The 16,702-nt window shown below is 40.8% G+C and overlaps 1 protein-coding gene across 8 annotated transcripts in view; it reads right to left on the bottom strand.

Moving 5' to 3' along the window:
• Positions 1–136: 136 nt before the first annotated feature.
• Positions 137–16,702, bottom strand: part of znf512b (zinc finger protein 512B) — a 31,548-nt gene continuing 14,982 nt past the window's right edge. For 6 of the 8 annotated variants that reach the window (XM_030422881.1, XM_030422885.1, XM_030422886.1 and 3 more), the window contains 13 exons: positions 16,190–16,365; positions 15,792–16,075; positions 15,616–15,693; positions 14,384–14,518; positions 12,663–12,790; positions 11,263–11,355; positions 8,208–8,306; positions 7,366–7,617; positions 6,919–7,260; positions 6,544–6,645; positions 6,310–6,372; positions 4,865–4,963; positions 137–4,103 (listed from right to left, as the gene is read on the bottom strand). In XM_030422881.1, coding sequence (XP_030278741.1) covers positions 3,759–4,103; positions 4,865–4,963; positions 6,310–6,372; positions 6,544–6,645; positions 6,919–7,260; positions 7,366–7,617; positions 8,208–8,306; positions 11,263–11,355; positions 12,663–12,790; positions 14,384–14,518; positions 15,616–15,693; positions 15,792–16,075; positions 16,190–16,365 — 2,196 coding nt within the window. In that variant the 3' untranslated portion in view covers positions 137–3,758. The remainder of the gene's footprint in view (positions 4,104–4,864; positions 4,964–6,309; positions 6,373–6,543; positions 6,646–6,918; positions 7,261–7,365; positions 7,618–8,207; positions 8,307–11,262; positions 11,356–12,662; positions 12,791–14,383; positions 14,519–15,615; positions 15,694–15,791; positions 16,076–16,189; positions 16,366–16,702) is intronic. The other 2 variants (XM_030422883.1, XM_030422882.1) reach the window with 2 other exon arrangements.

The following is a 16,702-nucleotide window of genomic DNA, read 5'->3' as shown; positions in this document are numbered from 1 at the left end:
ATTCAGGTGGTTCAGCCAGCACGCACAAAGCAGAATCCTACAATATATATTACAATCTAACTATACATCCATCTTAACTGTGCTGTAGATAGCAGTTATCAGAACTGACTTTAGAGTTGACACAGTTAACACAAAATTAGTCAACAAACTTTTTATTAATTAGTTGAGGGATACTAATGCACAGGTAATACAACAAGTTTGGGAGAAAAACTGTAACAGTTCAGACTCAAAGGAGGTGTTGAGGCCTCCTATGTTAGGTTCTATACAGCTTAATTTCAGATATGGAAATCTTTAATACATCATTAGTCACCTGTTACCTATATATCATAACCAGTTATAAGCTACAACATCATCTCTTAAAACTCTCGACAGTTTCATCACGATGGCCCCGACAACAGAGGCGGATGCCATTTTGCTGCTTTTGAAGTAGGTAGCATACAAACCCAACCACTGTTGTCCAAATAAAAAGGTTAAATTCTCAGGCTGTCTAAGAGGGATTTTCCAAGGATTAACCTTGGGTTTTGGAAATAACATTGCTGACAAAGGGAAGACACTTGAGCCTGCTGTTTCCCCAGGTACAAAAGTCACACCACACACAGTCAGGGTAACTAGAAAGCTCCAACGACACTCCTAATTCAAGCCTATTTCATGGTATAGTAAGTGCACTAAATACAGAAACAAACACACATACATATGCCTTGTTGTCCCATATTGAGTAGGTAATAATAAAGGACTCTCTCAATGTGTTTGTCATCGTGTACTGAAAAAGCTCAATTTATGTGCATCATCAAAATGGATAAAATAACAGTGTATGCCGACACATAGGCCTACAATGTTCTCCTGTGTTCTACAAATTCTTCAACCTTTTTTTTGTTTGTTTTAGATTTCATAATATGTAAAAAGCATTTTTTTTAAAGCAACAAATAAAAGAAGGGGGAGTGAAAAAAGCCATACAGTTTTGAGAAGACACATCAATATCAAAATATCAGCAAGCCAACAAAACCAGCTAAATATGGTGTATTGCTGTACTCTCTAAACATGTTGCAGTTAGCTCACACTGCGGGATAGATATGTGTTGTCCACATCGTAGGAAGACAGATAGTAAAGGGTGTGATAAAATATAAAATACCCACTGTTAAAAGCAGTGCCTAACTATCATATTGCAACACCAAAGCTTGTCAGGTAAACACGGTCAATGTGACGTTATTAATGAAACGAGTAACAAGCAGCTGATGAACTGATTCTGTGCCACAGCATAACACTCAACGTAAAGTGTTACCATTTCTGACATCCAGTCATTACAAAGGTGCTAACTGTTTTATACACACACGCGCACAGACAGACACACACACGCACGCATGCGCGCACACACACAGGGTCCGGACAACTCATATTGAAAAGGTCCGAGGACCGATCAGTGCTTGTCTAACTTATCTCCATCAGTTTAACCTGGATAGATAAAGGTCCATCCCGTTAACAGAGACAGACACATGCATAATCATCCCCACCTGAATAAACTCCATCAGTTGATTAATGATGGAGGAATTCAGCTCAAATCTTTGCTTTACAATATAAAAGGTCACGGCGCAGGGATGACACCACCTGGGACACATTAACTTCAAATTTCCTTGAAAATGTTCCGCTGACATCAGTGCTTGATTCAAAATGATGACATTGACATTTTGTTGGTGCAAAAAATTCAGAGGACTTGCCGGAAAAAGGAGAAAATGGCAGGATGGATTAAACAGACCCACTGATGTATCAGGTCCTTAAGGTAGAGTGGCAAGTAAAGCACCCTTATTATCTCACCAGAATATCCTCACATCACAACTTTATCCAAAGCTATCAGATTGCTATCTAGGTAATACACACAAGAGAATATAAATTAGATTTATGATCTGTCTTTTTCTTTTCTTAAGCAAGCTAGTCTTTACTTTTATGGACATAGACTGCAAATATAAATCAAATATTTATGATTTTTTTTTCATTTGCTCAAATTGTTAACATATAATTGTGGATTCAAGTATCTACTTTAAACGTGTTAAAGTGAAAATATTCTGATTGCACACATTTTAGATTTGAAAAGATGTTTAATAATATTGGATTATTATTGTTTTTTTTTTTATCTGAAGCTAAACTAACATTAGAGCAGCCTCAACAAGACCTGCTATGGCTTTATGTGGTGAGTCATAATTATACGGTCAGGTTGGATTACACAAACTATCTAGAAAGAGTTAACCATGCTGCTCATTACCCATGTAAAGACAAATTAAATGTTTTTTTCTCTAGTCTCAGTAAAATATTCCTGCTCCTGTTGCCTAACGGACAGTAGGTTAGGTTGAATACCCCTGGAGTGCAAAAATACAAGAGGGGAGCGAGAGGGGTTAAGGGTTAAAGTGCAAGGCAATAACTTTGAGCATCCAGGAATTTATTCATATACATCATTATAAGTGAATCTTCATTTGCAATTTTTTTTTCTGTTTAATAAAAGATCATTTTCCTCAACCTCTCTATAAAAGATAGTATTTTTTTATTCTCTCCTCAGCTCTTTGATTCAAGCTAAAGCAGTAGCCAAAATACGGCCTCTTTTTAAAATGGTGTCACATCATTTGATTGTGCTGCAATGGTGCAACAAGCTTCACACAAAATTCATCCTTCTGTCCAACATTTAGCTTTTCCAGTCCTATTTTAGACAGGATACTTCAAGTTTTTCTTTTTGTTGTGTGTTTAAAATCAATTAAACAATGCCATCTCAAGTGTTATTGTGACAAACTTAAATCTCAAACAATCACTTTTTTGGGTCATTCTGCTTATTAACTTCAGTGTAAAAGAACTGTGGAAAATAATCGTTTGACACTTAATTTGGGTCATCAAAGCAGACACCTTTCATCCTCGTGTGATTGGGATTAAAAATAAAAAAACAAATGTCACTGAAATGATAGCCACACAGCTGTAGGAAAAACAGAGTGAGATATGGTTAACGACTGACCAACATTTTAGCTTATATTTGCTAACTTGAAACATGAAAGGTAAAAAAAAAACAAAAAAAAAACAAACAAACGAAAACAAGGACTAAAAGTAAATCTGGAAAGAAATCTAAAAAATCAACTTTGAAAACATTGCACTACAGCACACACTGCAAAAATTGTGATTGCTCATGATCTAATTGGACGTGTCAGGCTTGAAAATGACAGATGGCATCATTGCTTTGAGTATATAGATATATAGATATAGATAATGTTTATGTACACAGTACAGTATATCTGTGAAAAAAAAAATGTGAAAACACTAGCTATCATTAAATGACTTCACCATGCTAATAGAATATCCTTTTTCAAACCTCTTAAACACAACATGAATCTTGTAGAGAGAATTACTCTGCATTTGTTTGGAATACTACCTCTGTTTAAAAAAAAAAACGCTATCCACATGGAAGTCAGGATTTCATCCGGGCTGACCACTGACACCCCTGCTGTGAGTACAGAAGCTGAAACATGTGCCTTAAAAGGGGGACAAAAGGTGGAATGGAGAAATAAAACACTACTGTCACATGAGTATTGTTAATAACAGTAGACATATTAACTCTGGGGGTTTCAAACCAAGGTTGAAGTCTCTAGTAAATGTTTTACTTCCTAATGGTTGATTCAACTTTCTTCTCAGTGCCAAGTCCTTGTGTTGAGTTAGAAAGGTCCTTTAGCTTCCTGGCGCAACATTTACAGTAAGCATTCTCTGTGGCTCCTGGGTCGACAAATGCAGAGCTACTCTGACAACAACAGCCTCTTGGGTTTGCTTCGTCTAGCGGCGGAGGATGTGGGCTGTCTGTTTTGGGCTGAATTAGCACTGTCCGTTGGGTCGGGGATCAGGTTTGGGGACTGTGTTGGGCCCGAAGAAGGGCTCGCAGCAGGGGTTGAGTTTTGAGTAGTGGCGGGTGCTTCAGTTTTTGTTTGGAGGGGGGCCACCACAGGAGGGCGCTCTTTGGGCTTGCGGCCCCTTTTCTTACCAGTTGTGGCACCATTCCTCACCTCGGCTTTGATCCCATTGTTCTCCGGTACTTTACTCTTGCTACTGGAGACCACCTGACTGGCTGCTGCACGAAACCAGTTCTAAGTAAATTAAAACACACTATTAGTGATCAGCTCAATCTCTGAAGAAGAAACAGGAGCATATTTCTACTGTAGTCAGCAGAGTAAACGACCATATCTGAGTACAGTCGCATGGAGCCCCTGAAGTCCCAGAAAATGAGAATTATTCAAGAAGCTGTTTAATTGTGGGAAAGTGTTGTTGTTATTTACTGGGATTACATTTTTTCCACAAATGAGGCACTTGTTTGGACAACATAAGCATCTTGTTTCTCCACAAGTAACACTTAACGTAGGGGCAGTACACACTTTTGGTGTATCTGATTTCGAGGTGTTTCTAGAACATCATAACCAATGCTGCTCCAGGAACATCATTTAAACTTACAAAAAAGCGAGAAAAAAAACACATATCAGTCTTTCACTCAGCGTTCATATACAATTTGAAATGTATTATTATACTGTTCAGTTATTATTTTCTGTTTTTTTCTTGTCAGTTTTCTGTCACTGTTTGCTTAGGTTTTGGGAACTAAAATACTAAGGTTTAGACAACAAAAATGACTTGGTTAGGTTTAGGAAAACATGATTTGGGTAAAAGACCCTTTAAGAATGTTAAACATGTGTTTGAAAAGATAACTTCCCCCTCATTTCCAGTCCTTTTTTCCCCAAGTTGCTAAATTGTGACATTGCAAAAACCTGATTGGTTGGTTTCAATGATGGTCCTGGAGCAACATTCAGTGAAAGAAAAAAAAAAAGATTTCTGAAGTTTTGAGATGAGACTGACCCACCTGTGAGTGTGTCTTACTGATGTGGTACTTCACACCGCTCTCCGAGCTGAACTCCTTCTGACAGATCAGACACTTGTACTTCCCCAGTTCTCCACCACCCTGCATCACACGCACACACACATACACACAAACATAGACGCACAGTGTATACATGTAACTCAGATTAAAACAATCTCCACAGCAACGCATGCATGCTGATTCCGCAGCCATTATTATTAAACACCACAGCATTTCACCTGTTACACAGTAGATTACCTTAAGATATGAGTTACCAGCAGGGCCAGATGTATAAATAATGTGTACCATGTCAAACCAATGCATATGCTTTTCTCATACATAAACTGGTAATGATAAAGGAAGAATGTGTGGTAAGAACACACACCTCACACATACATCAGACCATATGTACACATGTTTTTCAAGAGATAGCTACAGTTGAAATGAAGAAGTGGACATGAAATATGAGGTGAGAGATGTAACCTCAGAGTAAAATGTTGTTTGTTTACGTTACTTGAGAATTTGACGGATTGTGTTACTATTTCGTAGCATACACAGCATTCAGTAAAAGTGGAGAAGCGCATTTATGAAGTAAATTTAAAATTATTGAAGAGTGATGAAATCTTTCATTCATGTGTTTAGATTTGATCGATTACATCCCTGTTAATGATTGTTTCATTTCACTCTGAATTGCGAAGCACTTGTTAGGTCTGTTTCAATATGAGCTCTATATATAAATCTTTGATCATCCATGTGAAATTTAATAATGATGACTAAGACATCACCGCGATGATGGTTTACAGGTACATGTGCGTGCACGGCGATAATCATATCCAAGGCTGTGTGTCATGGTTGTGCTTAATGGCAGCTGCTCAGCTGCAAACATGGTCGGTTAAACGTCTTATTCTATGTTCTTCTAGCGCTAAAGACAAGTCTATGATTTAGAAATAAAGCCTGTGCACGTGCGCCTATTTCCACAATGACTCAGATTCATAAAAAATATTCAGGTCAGACGGAGTTGAGTGTTTTATGCGTCTGGCTACTAAAGTTAGACAGTAAAATATGCATTCCTCTTCTCATACCTTTTACATCACGTTGCTATAATGTGTTTGTCAGCCTCACGATGTTTTCAAATCAAAGGTTAGCAAAGTCCTTTACGACTTAATAACATTGTCTTTGAAATTTGTCTGTTGCCGTCATGTTTACTGTCGTGCTGTCTTGTATTTTATTGTAGAGTAGGTTGTAAAGTCGAGATAGCAGCAGAAAAATGCAGAAAAATGATTAACCAAAAATAGAAGTCATGATGAGAAGAATCGTGACCTGCCTATGAACTACAGTACGAATCTAGGTTAAAATTCTGTGGGAATTCCACTTGTGTGCATGTGTGTGTTGCTGAAGAGACAAATGTAATCAGGTCAGCGGCTGTGCTGCAGGTGAGTGTTTTGTACCTGGCTGCAGTTGGCGAGGTGAGCTTTCAGTCCTGACACACTGGAATACACAGCTTCACAGTTCTGCGATCAAAGAGAAACAAACAAACATCCATGTGAAATCAACAGCCTTTTATTTGCAAAGCCACTGCTCAAAATTAAAACAAAATCTCTGAATCAACATTTTGTTAAGTTCAGCGATGCAAAGTGATTTTGTATAGATGGTGACACATTGAACCAGTCAATGCTCTTTACTTCATTGGTGCAGCAGATGAAGCCCTTCTCCTTGACTTGGTTCTTCCACGTCTCTAATAGCTCTGGGCTGAAGTTGGGGAGACCAGGTCGGGTGTAGTTTAACTATGTAAAAGAGAACATTTACATATTTACATCAGTAAAGGACATTCCAGTATTCTTGGTAGTGTTCTAGCTTTCAAGTATGTGTATAAAGAAAGACTGAGGGACAGATTCATTCACAGCACTTGCACCTGATGTTTCTGTGGAGCCTTTTCATGTAAATGTTGGCTTTGATGTGTGTCAGTCTGTAATCCCATTTGTACTCGTGCGGATGTGTTCATGTCTGCTAGGAATGTGGATCATGTGTGGCCAATGCACCCGCTCTCTTGTCCTCACCCTCTTGCTATCAGGCACCAGGTCATCCTTGATGCGGCGCTTGGTGCCCCAGTCTTTAGCCAGCTCGTCCTCGGCTATCTCCTGCAGGTGGAACACCGCCACCTGAGCTGACCGGCGCCTCACTCTGCCACTGGGGGTCCGTTCAAAGTCATCCCCCTGGCTCTGGTTCTGTGTTGCTTTTTCTTTGCCTCGCCCCCTCTCCTTCTCCTTTTCCCTGTCGTTGTCCCTGGGTTCTCTTTCCTTCTCCTTGAGCTGGACGGATGGTGCTTTCTCCTGCCAGTCCTTCTTCTCAGGCTGGCTTTGCTCCTTCTTGCCTCCTGACGGAGGTTCCTCAGAGACAATCTGGAGGAGCAGTAGTGGAAAATGTGGACAAACTTAGATACTTATTACAGTAAAACATAGCAGGAAACAGAAAAAAAAGTCTGCCTGCTATAACTACGATCTTACCCTCTCTTTGCCGGTGTTGTTGTTGGTGTCAGTGATATTGTCCTTGTTGTTGTTGGTCGTGGCTGTCATGGTGGTTGTAACAGTCGGGGAGTGTTCGGTGCGCACATGATAGTCTCTGCCAGCCTTGGAGCGGTAGGTTTTTCCACAGCGCTGGCACAGAAACACAGGCTTCTCATCGTCAGAGAACTCTCCCCCACAACGTTTCTGGTGGTACTGGTAGCCCATCAGACTGGAAAAGTGGGCTGAACAGCCCTGTATATGTATATACGTGTGTGTGTGTGCGTTGTGTGATCGTGTGAGGCGGGTGACAGAAATGAGACAGAATGAAAACACAGATTAAGCAGGAAATTGGGTAAGTGGAACAAAGTGTAGGTTTAATGGCACGATATTACAGCAATTGGTCAATATGTTGCGGCTACTGTTAAAAAAGACAGAGATAACAGGAGGAAACTGTGTGTTTTCAGTGTGAGGACATGTCACAGTCTAATTTTTGCAGCTCTCTCTGCCTTTTTGCACTCTAGTGTGAGTAATGGGAAGCAGAGTGTTGATGTGGTTTTGGGCAACATGTCAAGAACAAGGCATAAAGGAAAAAGGAGAGAGAGAGAGAGAGAGAGAGAGAGAGACAGAGAGAGAGAGGTATAAGGAGGCAGACACAAAAAAGAGGAGCCTGAGGAAAAGGGAGAAACCAAATCGAAACTGGCAGATGTGGAGAGAGGAAAATGTGACATGAAAAGACAGAAAAGTCAGGCAATGGAAATGAAGGACACCAGAAAGCAGAAGTAGTGAAGAATGAGAGAAAGGAAAAGAGAAAAGGGACACAGGAAGAAAGAGGGGGTGCATACCTCAGTAGGACACTTGATTCGTCCCATCTGTTTGAGCACTAGGCGCAGCCTTTCTCTCTCCTTGTGCGTGTCGCCCGTCTGGCCTTCGCTCCCCGAGGGCTGAAGGGGAACAAACACAACGTCGCGTAAGCGTGTCCCACCACATCAACTCCCCCTCCCTCCTGACTCGGGGAAAAAAAAATGGTGATGAAAATGTGTTTTCCATCTCATGTGTTCACACTGTGCCAGGATCATTAAATGGTTTCATGGTGAGGCTGTTACTCAAGGCATGTTTATGACAACTGTCAGACTCGTGTTTTCACTCGACCGTGGGCTTGTGCCAAACCCCAGCAAAGACCAGAACAACAGATGGCGGGGCTGCCAGGGAGGAGAAAGAAGAGAAATGCAGGGGACTGGAGAGAGTCTGGACTTAGCGAGGAATCCCAGTGGAGCGAACTTCATGTGTTTTCTCATGTGTTAACACGAGGAGAAAGGACTGAGATGACTGAGACACAACCTAAGTTTTATGTAAAGGTAAGAAGCGGATGGGAAACTGTGACAGAGCTTAACTCCTTCTGGGAATCATCCTCAGGCCAGCGGGCAAGAGAACAGACACCACCTCAGCCACTGATTTACACTGGGGGCATGAAACAGCATCAGCATGTATTCTTAATGCCTCTATCAGAGACAGAAAGAGTGCAAAATAGCAAGCACAGGAGAAAGAGAGTGAGACAATAGGTGGCAGTATCACAGTAGCAACAGCAACATCAAGGTCAAGCTCAGTGGGTGACCCCTGTCCTTCTGTCGGCCCTCTGTGTTTTCCCCACACTGCACTCAAGCTGTGCCACGTGACCACACTGAGAACATAATGGTCCTGACGTGAGTGGAAACGCCAAGTCAAATCATATACTAAAGATGCATCGATCCAGTTTTTTCCGATCCAATACCGATACGATACCTGGGCTGAGCGTATCGGCCGATATCTGATACCGATCCGATACTGTTGTTGAATTAATAATAAACTGTATAACTTCCACCATGTGAAAGGGACTAAAGGCACCAGACTTTCCTACCTAAGACAAAATAATCAAACAGTTACCGAACATTGTAAACATGTGTAACATTAATAATAATAATAACATCGCTGCGAGCCGGGGGAGACCGCAGCAGCAGAGGAGGAGACAAAGCAGCCCGGCGGTGAATAACTCTGAGGTTTTGGTGGAGGGAGGACCAACGGAGCAACGATGGACAGCCCACATAGTATTGAGTACGTCGGTTTGAAAGTTAGCATTGCTAGGCTAACAGCTGATCGGTGAGGCTAACAACTGATGGCGGGGCTACTAGCTAATCAGCGGAGAAATGTGACGTGAGTAGGTGTAACGTCCTGCAAACAGGAATACAAAATAAAACATAGCAGCTGAACCTGAGAATAAACTAATAAAGAGTTGGTCAAACAACAACTTGTGCTCCTCCAGCATGCGACACACTAACGCTGACGAATGACGTAGGATGTGCTGCGACGGAGAAAAAAACAAAACAAAAACTGGATCGTTTTGTCAATATCGGGCCGATATCCGATCTTAATATCGGATCGGTGCACCCCTATCATATACACTAAGCACATCAAACGTCATAACTCATAAACAAGAGAAAACTCAGTGAAGATTCAACAAAAGGTAACACGACCAGCAACATTAACAAAAACTGATGAAAAAAATGGCAGAAAAAGTAGTATATAGACACATTCTCTATATTATTATAAAGATCAACTACCATTGGACAATACAATACTATATCTCAATGCATTTACATAAACAACACATATGTGACTATGACTTAAGAAGACCAAAACTGTCAGCACTTGCTGTGTACTGTGGACACAAAAAAAAACGCAAAAAAAGAAAAATCTCTTTAACATATATACGAATACATATAAAATGTCCTCAATGACCTGCTTGCTCGAAAACCTGACCCAAAACACAAAAAAAATAAATAAATAATGTGTCTAACATCGGTCACACCTGCGAATGATAAAAGCCTTCTTTGATCGGCACAATCACCGACGCCAACACAGAAACACAGGATGAACATGGTGATGGCTCTCAGCCTGTCACAAACCTTCGAGCATCTCACTTTTAAGACACACACACATAGTTGGTGTCTTTTTGCTCTGCTAGACTGGAATGCTGCCAATAAAGTTGGAGCACAACAGGTCCAAACTGAAGACAAATGGCTGTATCAAACAGTTAAACCAGGCTGACACAGACCGCACAGCCATCTATCATCACTTTTAAACTGACGGTGACACCTAAAGCCCTTCACACCCGTAGCCATGCATGTTCACACACTGTATACTGTCATATACTGTTGGAAAGAAAGCTCATGTAAACACAAACACTAATGCCGCATGCTGCAAGGTTTGATGCACGTACGTTCATTAATCTTTCATGATACTTTTTGAAACAGGCAGTGTTGAATTATTCAGCAAACTTCATAGCGGTAACATTGCTCTAATGCAGGAGTGTCACGATAATATCTTAATGAAGCTATCTGCTGTCAGAGTTAAGACAGCTGCAGGGAGAAATGTGAGAACTTCAAGGACAAGAATACAAGTTCAAATGTTTGATCCTTTACGAACCCCCGAGATCAGATTTTTTTTAGAGAAGGGCATAGCAGCTGACGATGAATATTCAAAAGATAACACGTAGTATAGCTCATGGGAAACTAAATGTATGTGTATGTGTACATGCAGAACACCCTTCACCAAACACAGTGAAAGCTGACACCAGCAGTAGTGTATGGCGGATGTCCATACATGGAGTCACAAGTGCAAGTTTGACCTCCTACTGAACGGGTGCAGTGCTTCGGTGTGGTGTCCAGTAACTAACCACCCTGGTCAGTGGGTCAGTGTGACAGAGGGGAAACATAAGACCTCTATGTCCCAAAAGCATCCTCATCTGGACTACTGAGTGATGGATGAGGGAGCAGATCGGGTCAAATATAAAGCTTAAGGGACCCGTTATTAAACCGAACTTTGGAAACGACTAGCTCCTATGTATGCATGCGTGTGATGTACCTTGGTGCTGTGTTCAGCCATGGTGTGGTAGTTGAGGCCGGCCTTAGACCTAAATTGTTTGTGGCACTGCTGGCACTTCAGAGCATCCTGGAGCTGCAGGGATTGAAGGCCAGATAGTGGATCAGATAACATTTCTATGAAAGGAAACTTACAAGTCACACTCTCTTTGTGGTGATATAGTCCCTATACATTTTCTCTTTTCATGTGTTTTCAAGTTACATTTTTAAGGTTTTTCCAGAACCTCACAGCTGTGGTAAATTAGATAATAAAAAACAAGTATATACAATGTGCATACTTCAAATTATTATTTAAATTGGCATTAAGTTTGATACGATTGTGCTACAAACAACCAAGTTTCATGTCTCAAAATGTGTCCTATAAAACCTGGCTGAGACAATACAAAACATCGTATCATGAACATCATGAAGATACAGTTTCAAGTGCTTTATCCAACATTCAAGCACCTTCACGCCTTGAAAACGCTACATCAAAATGTAGGTATTTTCAAGCACCTGTACAAACCCTTTGGCTACACTCTTTATTGGATCTATAAAAAATGGCAACCTTTCATCTATAACCTAATATAGTTTGTTACATTTGGTCAACATAAAGCACAAAGGACCAGGAAAGCCAATTTAACACAAAGTGTTCTTTCTCGTAGATTTCGCTCCACACCTCAGTATTGATCTGGAGGTGTTTTGATGGTGAGTGACCCAGCGGTAATGTGGTGATTCTGTCATTGCTTAATGGCAGACTGTCACTTTAATAGAGTCATACGGGCCACTGGGCCAAAGAGCCATTAAAATGGCTGTAGGAACTCGTCTCTCTGAGGGCCTCCAGGCTGCTGCACCACTCCTGCTGGGCTGTTCTCGGGGAAAAGCTCAATATAATGCAGCCGGATTAACTTCTTCTGCACTTCACTTCTCTTTCATCTTTTACGATTGACCACAATTGAGTGCAATGCAAATGAACCACATGCTTACACAGGGTCCATCCCCATGATTCATTTCACTGATATTAGCTCTCCTATCAGAGCAGATGAGTAAAGATTATTACAAGAGAATACTGGTTGGGATTACTGTACTGAGATACTGCTTAATTGTATTTCTGAGGACTTCGAATCAATATGATTACAGTAAAGGCTCCCTTGACTCTGCACAATGGGGTCCTCGGGGATAGGTATCTAATAACACTGCAGTCAAAGTTATAATCTCTTGCGTAAACTATCCTATGGGTTGAGAAAGCTTTATTTTATAATCAGGAGAAAAAAAAAGCACTTTTGGCTCACAAAAGTTTTGTCAGTATGTAAACTGATATTACATGATGGTTTCACAGAAAGCTCTGCTAGACAGCGCACTCACTCGCTCCCAGTTTAATGGACAGCGTTATTGCCTACTGACCTTCTGGCAAATCTCCATGTGTTTCTTGAGGCCGTGGATTGTTTTCCTGGTGACGATGGAGCAGGTTGGACACACCACTTCACCTCGCTCTGAGATCGCTCGCTGCCATTGAGTGTCAGGAACAGCACCTTAGAAACATACAAAAGCGGTGTTACTCTCAGTTAGCCAATCAAATATTACTGGGGTGCTTTTTTGTTGGGTCAGATAACTTTGAAATTCAGTCGGTTGATAAATAGAAATGACATAGTACATTTAAGTAACTTTTTTTTTTTTTTAACAAAAGAATTGTGATCTGATCTGAATACCTTTAGATTACTCTAAAATCAAATATTGAAAATGTTGCACTTTAAACTAAGAAAATGTATGCAGCGAATACCACAAATATTATTTTTTTCTTTAAACATTTAAAAATATTTAACTCTATAAAAAAAAGGTAACACGCAAGGTAATTGAAAAAAAAATTCTTATAATATATATATGTATATATATATATATATTTTGGTCTGATTATACTTCTTTATTTTTTTGTAATCTGAATTCTTAAAACAGACTATTCTATAATCTATTACTATCCAACCCTGCTGGCATGGTTGTGTGCTTAGTATTCCTGTTTCCTTGTTTTACATCTTAATTTTATGCTAGTGTTAGCAGAGCTAATGTGCAGTTAGTGAGTCGCTGATGTAAATAATCTCTGATTGATTCCCTGTCAGATATCACAGTGGAGCTGTGTCGGTTAGTCAATTAACCAATCAGCAACAATTTTGATGAGCAGTTAATAATTAAGTTATTTGAATCAGCAAACATTCATTAGTCCCAAAGAGTATTTGGTGCTAATATCTGTTTTATATTGTTATTGATTGAATAACAACAACCTGAAGGCATCACATTCTCTTCTGGGAAACTGTGAGGGGCATTTTTCATAATTCTCTGACATTTTATACATGAAATGGACAGAATAACTGACACATCAATCAATGATTAAAATAATCACTATTTTGTGATAGTTATAATGTGTCTTATTCCGGCCTTGGGTTTGAAAATTCCAGGAATATTCAAATATTATCAGGAATTTATGGAAAGGTATGGAAAATAACAGGAATAAAATATGACTCTGTCATAGGCAGAAAGAAAAAAAGACAAAAAAACTTATACCATATTATAAGCAGAACTGTTTATAATCCATTGTTATAAAAAAAAACAACAATTCAGTTGAGCTGAACTTTAATTAAATGCAGCTCACTCCAGTAATATAATCAAGTGATTGGAAGCCTGTAGTTGTTGGCTCTGACTGTGCAAAAGTGTTGGCAGTAGTGGTGGATGCACACTTGATGGGAGAATGCACTGTGCATGCAGATGGTTGTAATTTTACTGACTTCCTCTTGAATGGGTAGTAAAAAAATATCTGTACCTGTGATGAAAGAGCATGTTTAAAATCCAATAAAGTGGGCATACTTTTGACCAAAGTCTTGCTTTTTTATGTGTATTCCCCCCCATTAATACAAATGCTTGCTGTTAAATGGTACAATGTTAATATTGAAATTATTGAAAACCTTCCAGAAGAATTCCAAGAATTTTAGTTGGAAATGGATCAACCCTTTTACAACCATATTTATGCCTAAGAAAAGAGATTTAAGGTTATATCGTATGAGCCTTTGTTGACTTTAAAATTGGGTCACTTTCTACATTGTTATGACTTATTAAAACACTGAGAAGGTGTTCACCAGAGCTCGTTGTGGCTGGGTCTTTCTTCGATGACTGACTTGGCGTAGGTCTTCTCTGGGGCTCCTCACTAAACCCACTCCCCTCCGGTCTCTTCGCGCGGCCCGCCTTCAGCTTCTCCTCCACCTTAGTCATACCTACAACAAACACACAGAAACACAGCCATGGTAGTAATTAATACTCCCGTTGAAAGTCTTCACAGTAAAGTGAGAGATACGACGATGGAGGATAGGTGGAGGACAATGCTGAGCAAGAGCAGTACAAAAAAAAAAAGGAAAGTTGATACTGGGCGTTAAAAAATAGAAAACCGCTCAAAAGAGAGAGAGAGAAACGAGACAAGGAGGTTGTTTAAGTTCAACTGAATCGGTGACAGGCAGACTGAAGAGCAAGAGAGCGCTGTGAGTCCTGCAATCTGCAGATGGAGTGTTTGATAAGTAGTTTGCAGCCCTGTGTAGGCTATATGAGTCACTGAGCATTTTCATATGAATGAGACAGAAAAAGAAAGAGAGAGAGAGGCAGACACGGGAAAAGCTCTGTGTGACTGTGCGAGTGCGACGTGTGCTTGGTGTGTGTGAGTCGCTGATTCATTTAGCCGGATATGAAACACCTCTGCAGTTGCCACATTAGCACTGTTAAACGACCAGTACCATTGATCAGCAGCAGTAGGGAGCGTTCACAATCGCTCAAGCAGTCAATTTAGTAGAAGTTCTTCTGAATGAGGCTCGCAAAACCCACAATTCTCGTAAATATCTTCAATCAGTGGTACATATGTCCTCCCATTGTATTTCATTATTCAGTAAATTATCATATGGATCCTGTGGCTTACTGTATTGTCAGTAAACAACGATGAATCAGTTACAAACTCTACTTCTACCCACAGGAGATTACACCACATAGTTGTTTGATTGTTGTGGGTAAGTGTTCATTATAAAATGTGGTTTCAATGTTTCCCACACCCCCAGGTATATTTCGTGGCCCAATTTTTGGTATTTTTTTTTTTTACTGTCGTTAAAACTGTTGTGATAACAGAATCGGGGTGAGAAATTACAAACATGATGTGCGATTTTTGGGCAATATCTTAAAAGATTTTGCCGAGGGCAACAGAGCGGACACAGACTGAGAGAGAAACAGGAAGGCGAGGAAAGCCCATTGTGTGCAATAAGGTGGACAATTAATTCTGAAAAAGATTTTTATTCTCCGGTCGTTAAATACTAAAGCTTTACACAGTTTTTACCTTTCAGTCCAAATGTTCCAGATATAGAAGGCTGCTCTCCCGTGAATTTCTTAGGCGTTTTCTGCTTCCGTCCTAGCTCAAGAGAAAAACACGGAGCAAGGACGGGTCAAACACATACAAGCGTTTAACGAGGACATGAGAGCTGTGACACAAAGACTAGTAAACTGTAATCTTACTGTGCCTCATTCGCTCCGGGTCTTCGTCAGGGTACGGAGGGGGAAGGCTGCCCCCCTCGCTCTCGCTGCCGCCCGCATCTGATGACGTGCTGTGGGACTGCGACTGCTGGGACTGAGACTGGACCGGCTGCGACTGGTGAATCTGCTGTGAAGGCTGGCTGTGGCTGTGCTGTTTCCTCTCACTCCTCTGGTGGGCCAGCTCCCCATTCTGAGAGGGCGTGGACACCTCGTGGGTCTTTTTCACTTTGAAGAACACCGGAGAGGGAGGACTGTTCTCCATGGGCCTGAAATCACAGAGCGAGGGAGGACAATATTTCGGGGCAGTCAGCATTATGACGTTACAAACACGCTTATGTGGCTCAGTGTGGGTGGGAATTTGAGCTCTAAATCCCAGTCACCTTTTCTTGGTGTTGAACTTGACGGGGCTCTTTTGAAGCTTAGACTGCTCGTCCTTGGGCTCCATACTGACCCTGTCTGGGTGGTTCCAGAGCTTGTGCTTCTGCAGGCGCACCTTTGTGGCAAACACTGCCTCGCAGTAGGGGCAGCCGTGACTCAGCTTTTCAGCTACGGGGGCCTGAAGCAAACACAGACATGAGGAGAGGGGATTTAAACTGAGCTCCCTCCCTAGGCACAACAAAATGACAGAGGGTAGCTTTTACTGGAAGACTTCAGCTGACTAATCACAGGTTCCTGAAACAACAGCTCATGTAATTATCACTTAATATTTGGGGTGTGAGCGTTATAAAGTCTCTGGAGCTTTTAAACTCGGACTTAACTTTACAGCTAATCTATCACCAACTGCAATCGTCCCTCTTTTGGTGCTTTCTCTCCAATAGCTTTACTGTGATGAAGTCCATACTGAATCATAAAGTGGAAATAGCCGCATAGCGGGAAATAACAGAGGTAAGTGA

The sequence above is a fragment of the Sparus aurata genome, chromosome 7 (genome assembly GCF_900880675.1).
Source record: "Sparus aurata chromosome 7, fSpaAur1.1, whole genome shotgun sequence".
Taxonomy (NCBI): Eukaryota; Metazoa; Chordata; class Actinopteri; order Spariformes; family Sparidae; genus Sparus; species Sparus aurata.
This window is presented reverse-complemented; position numbering and strand designations above follow the sequence as displayed.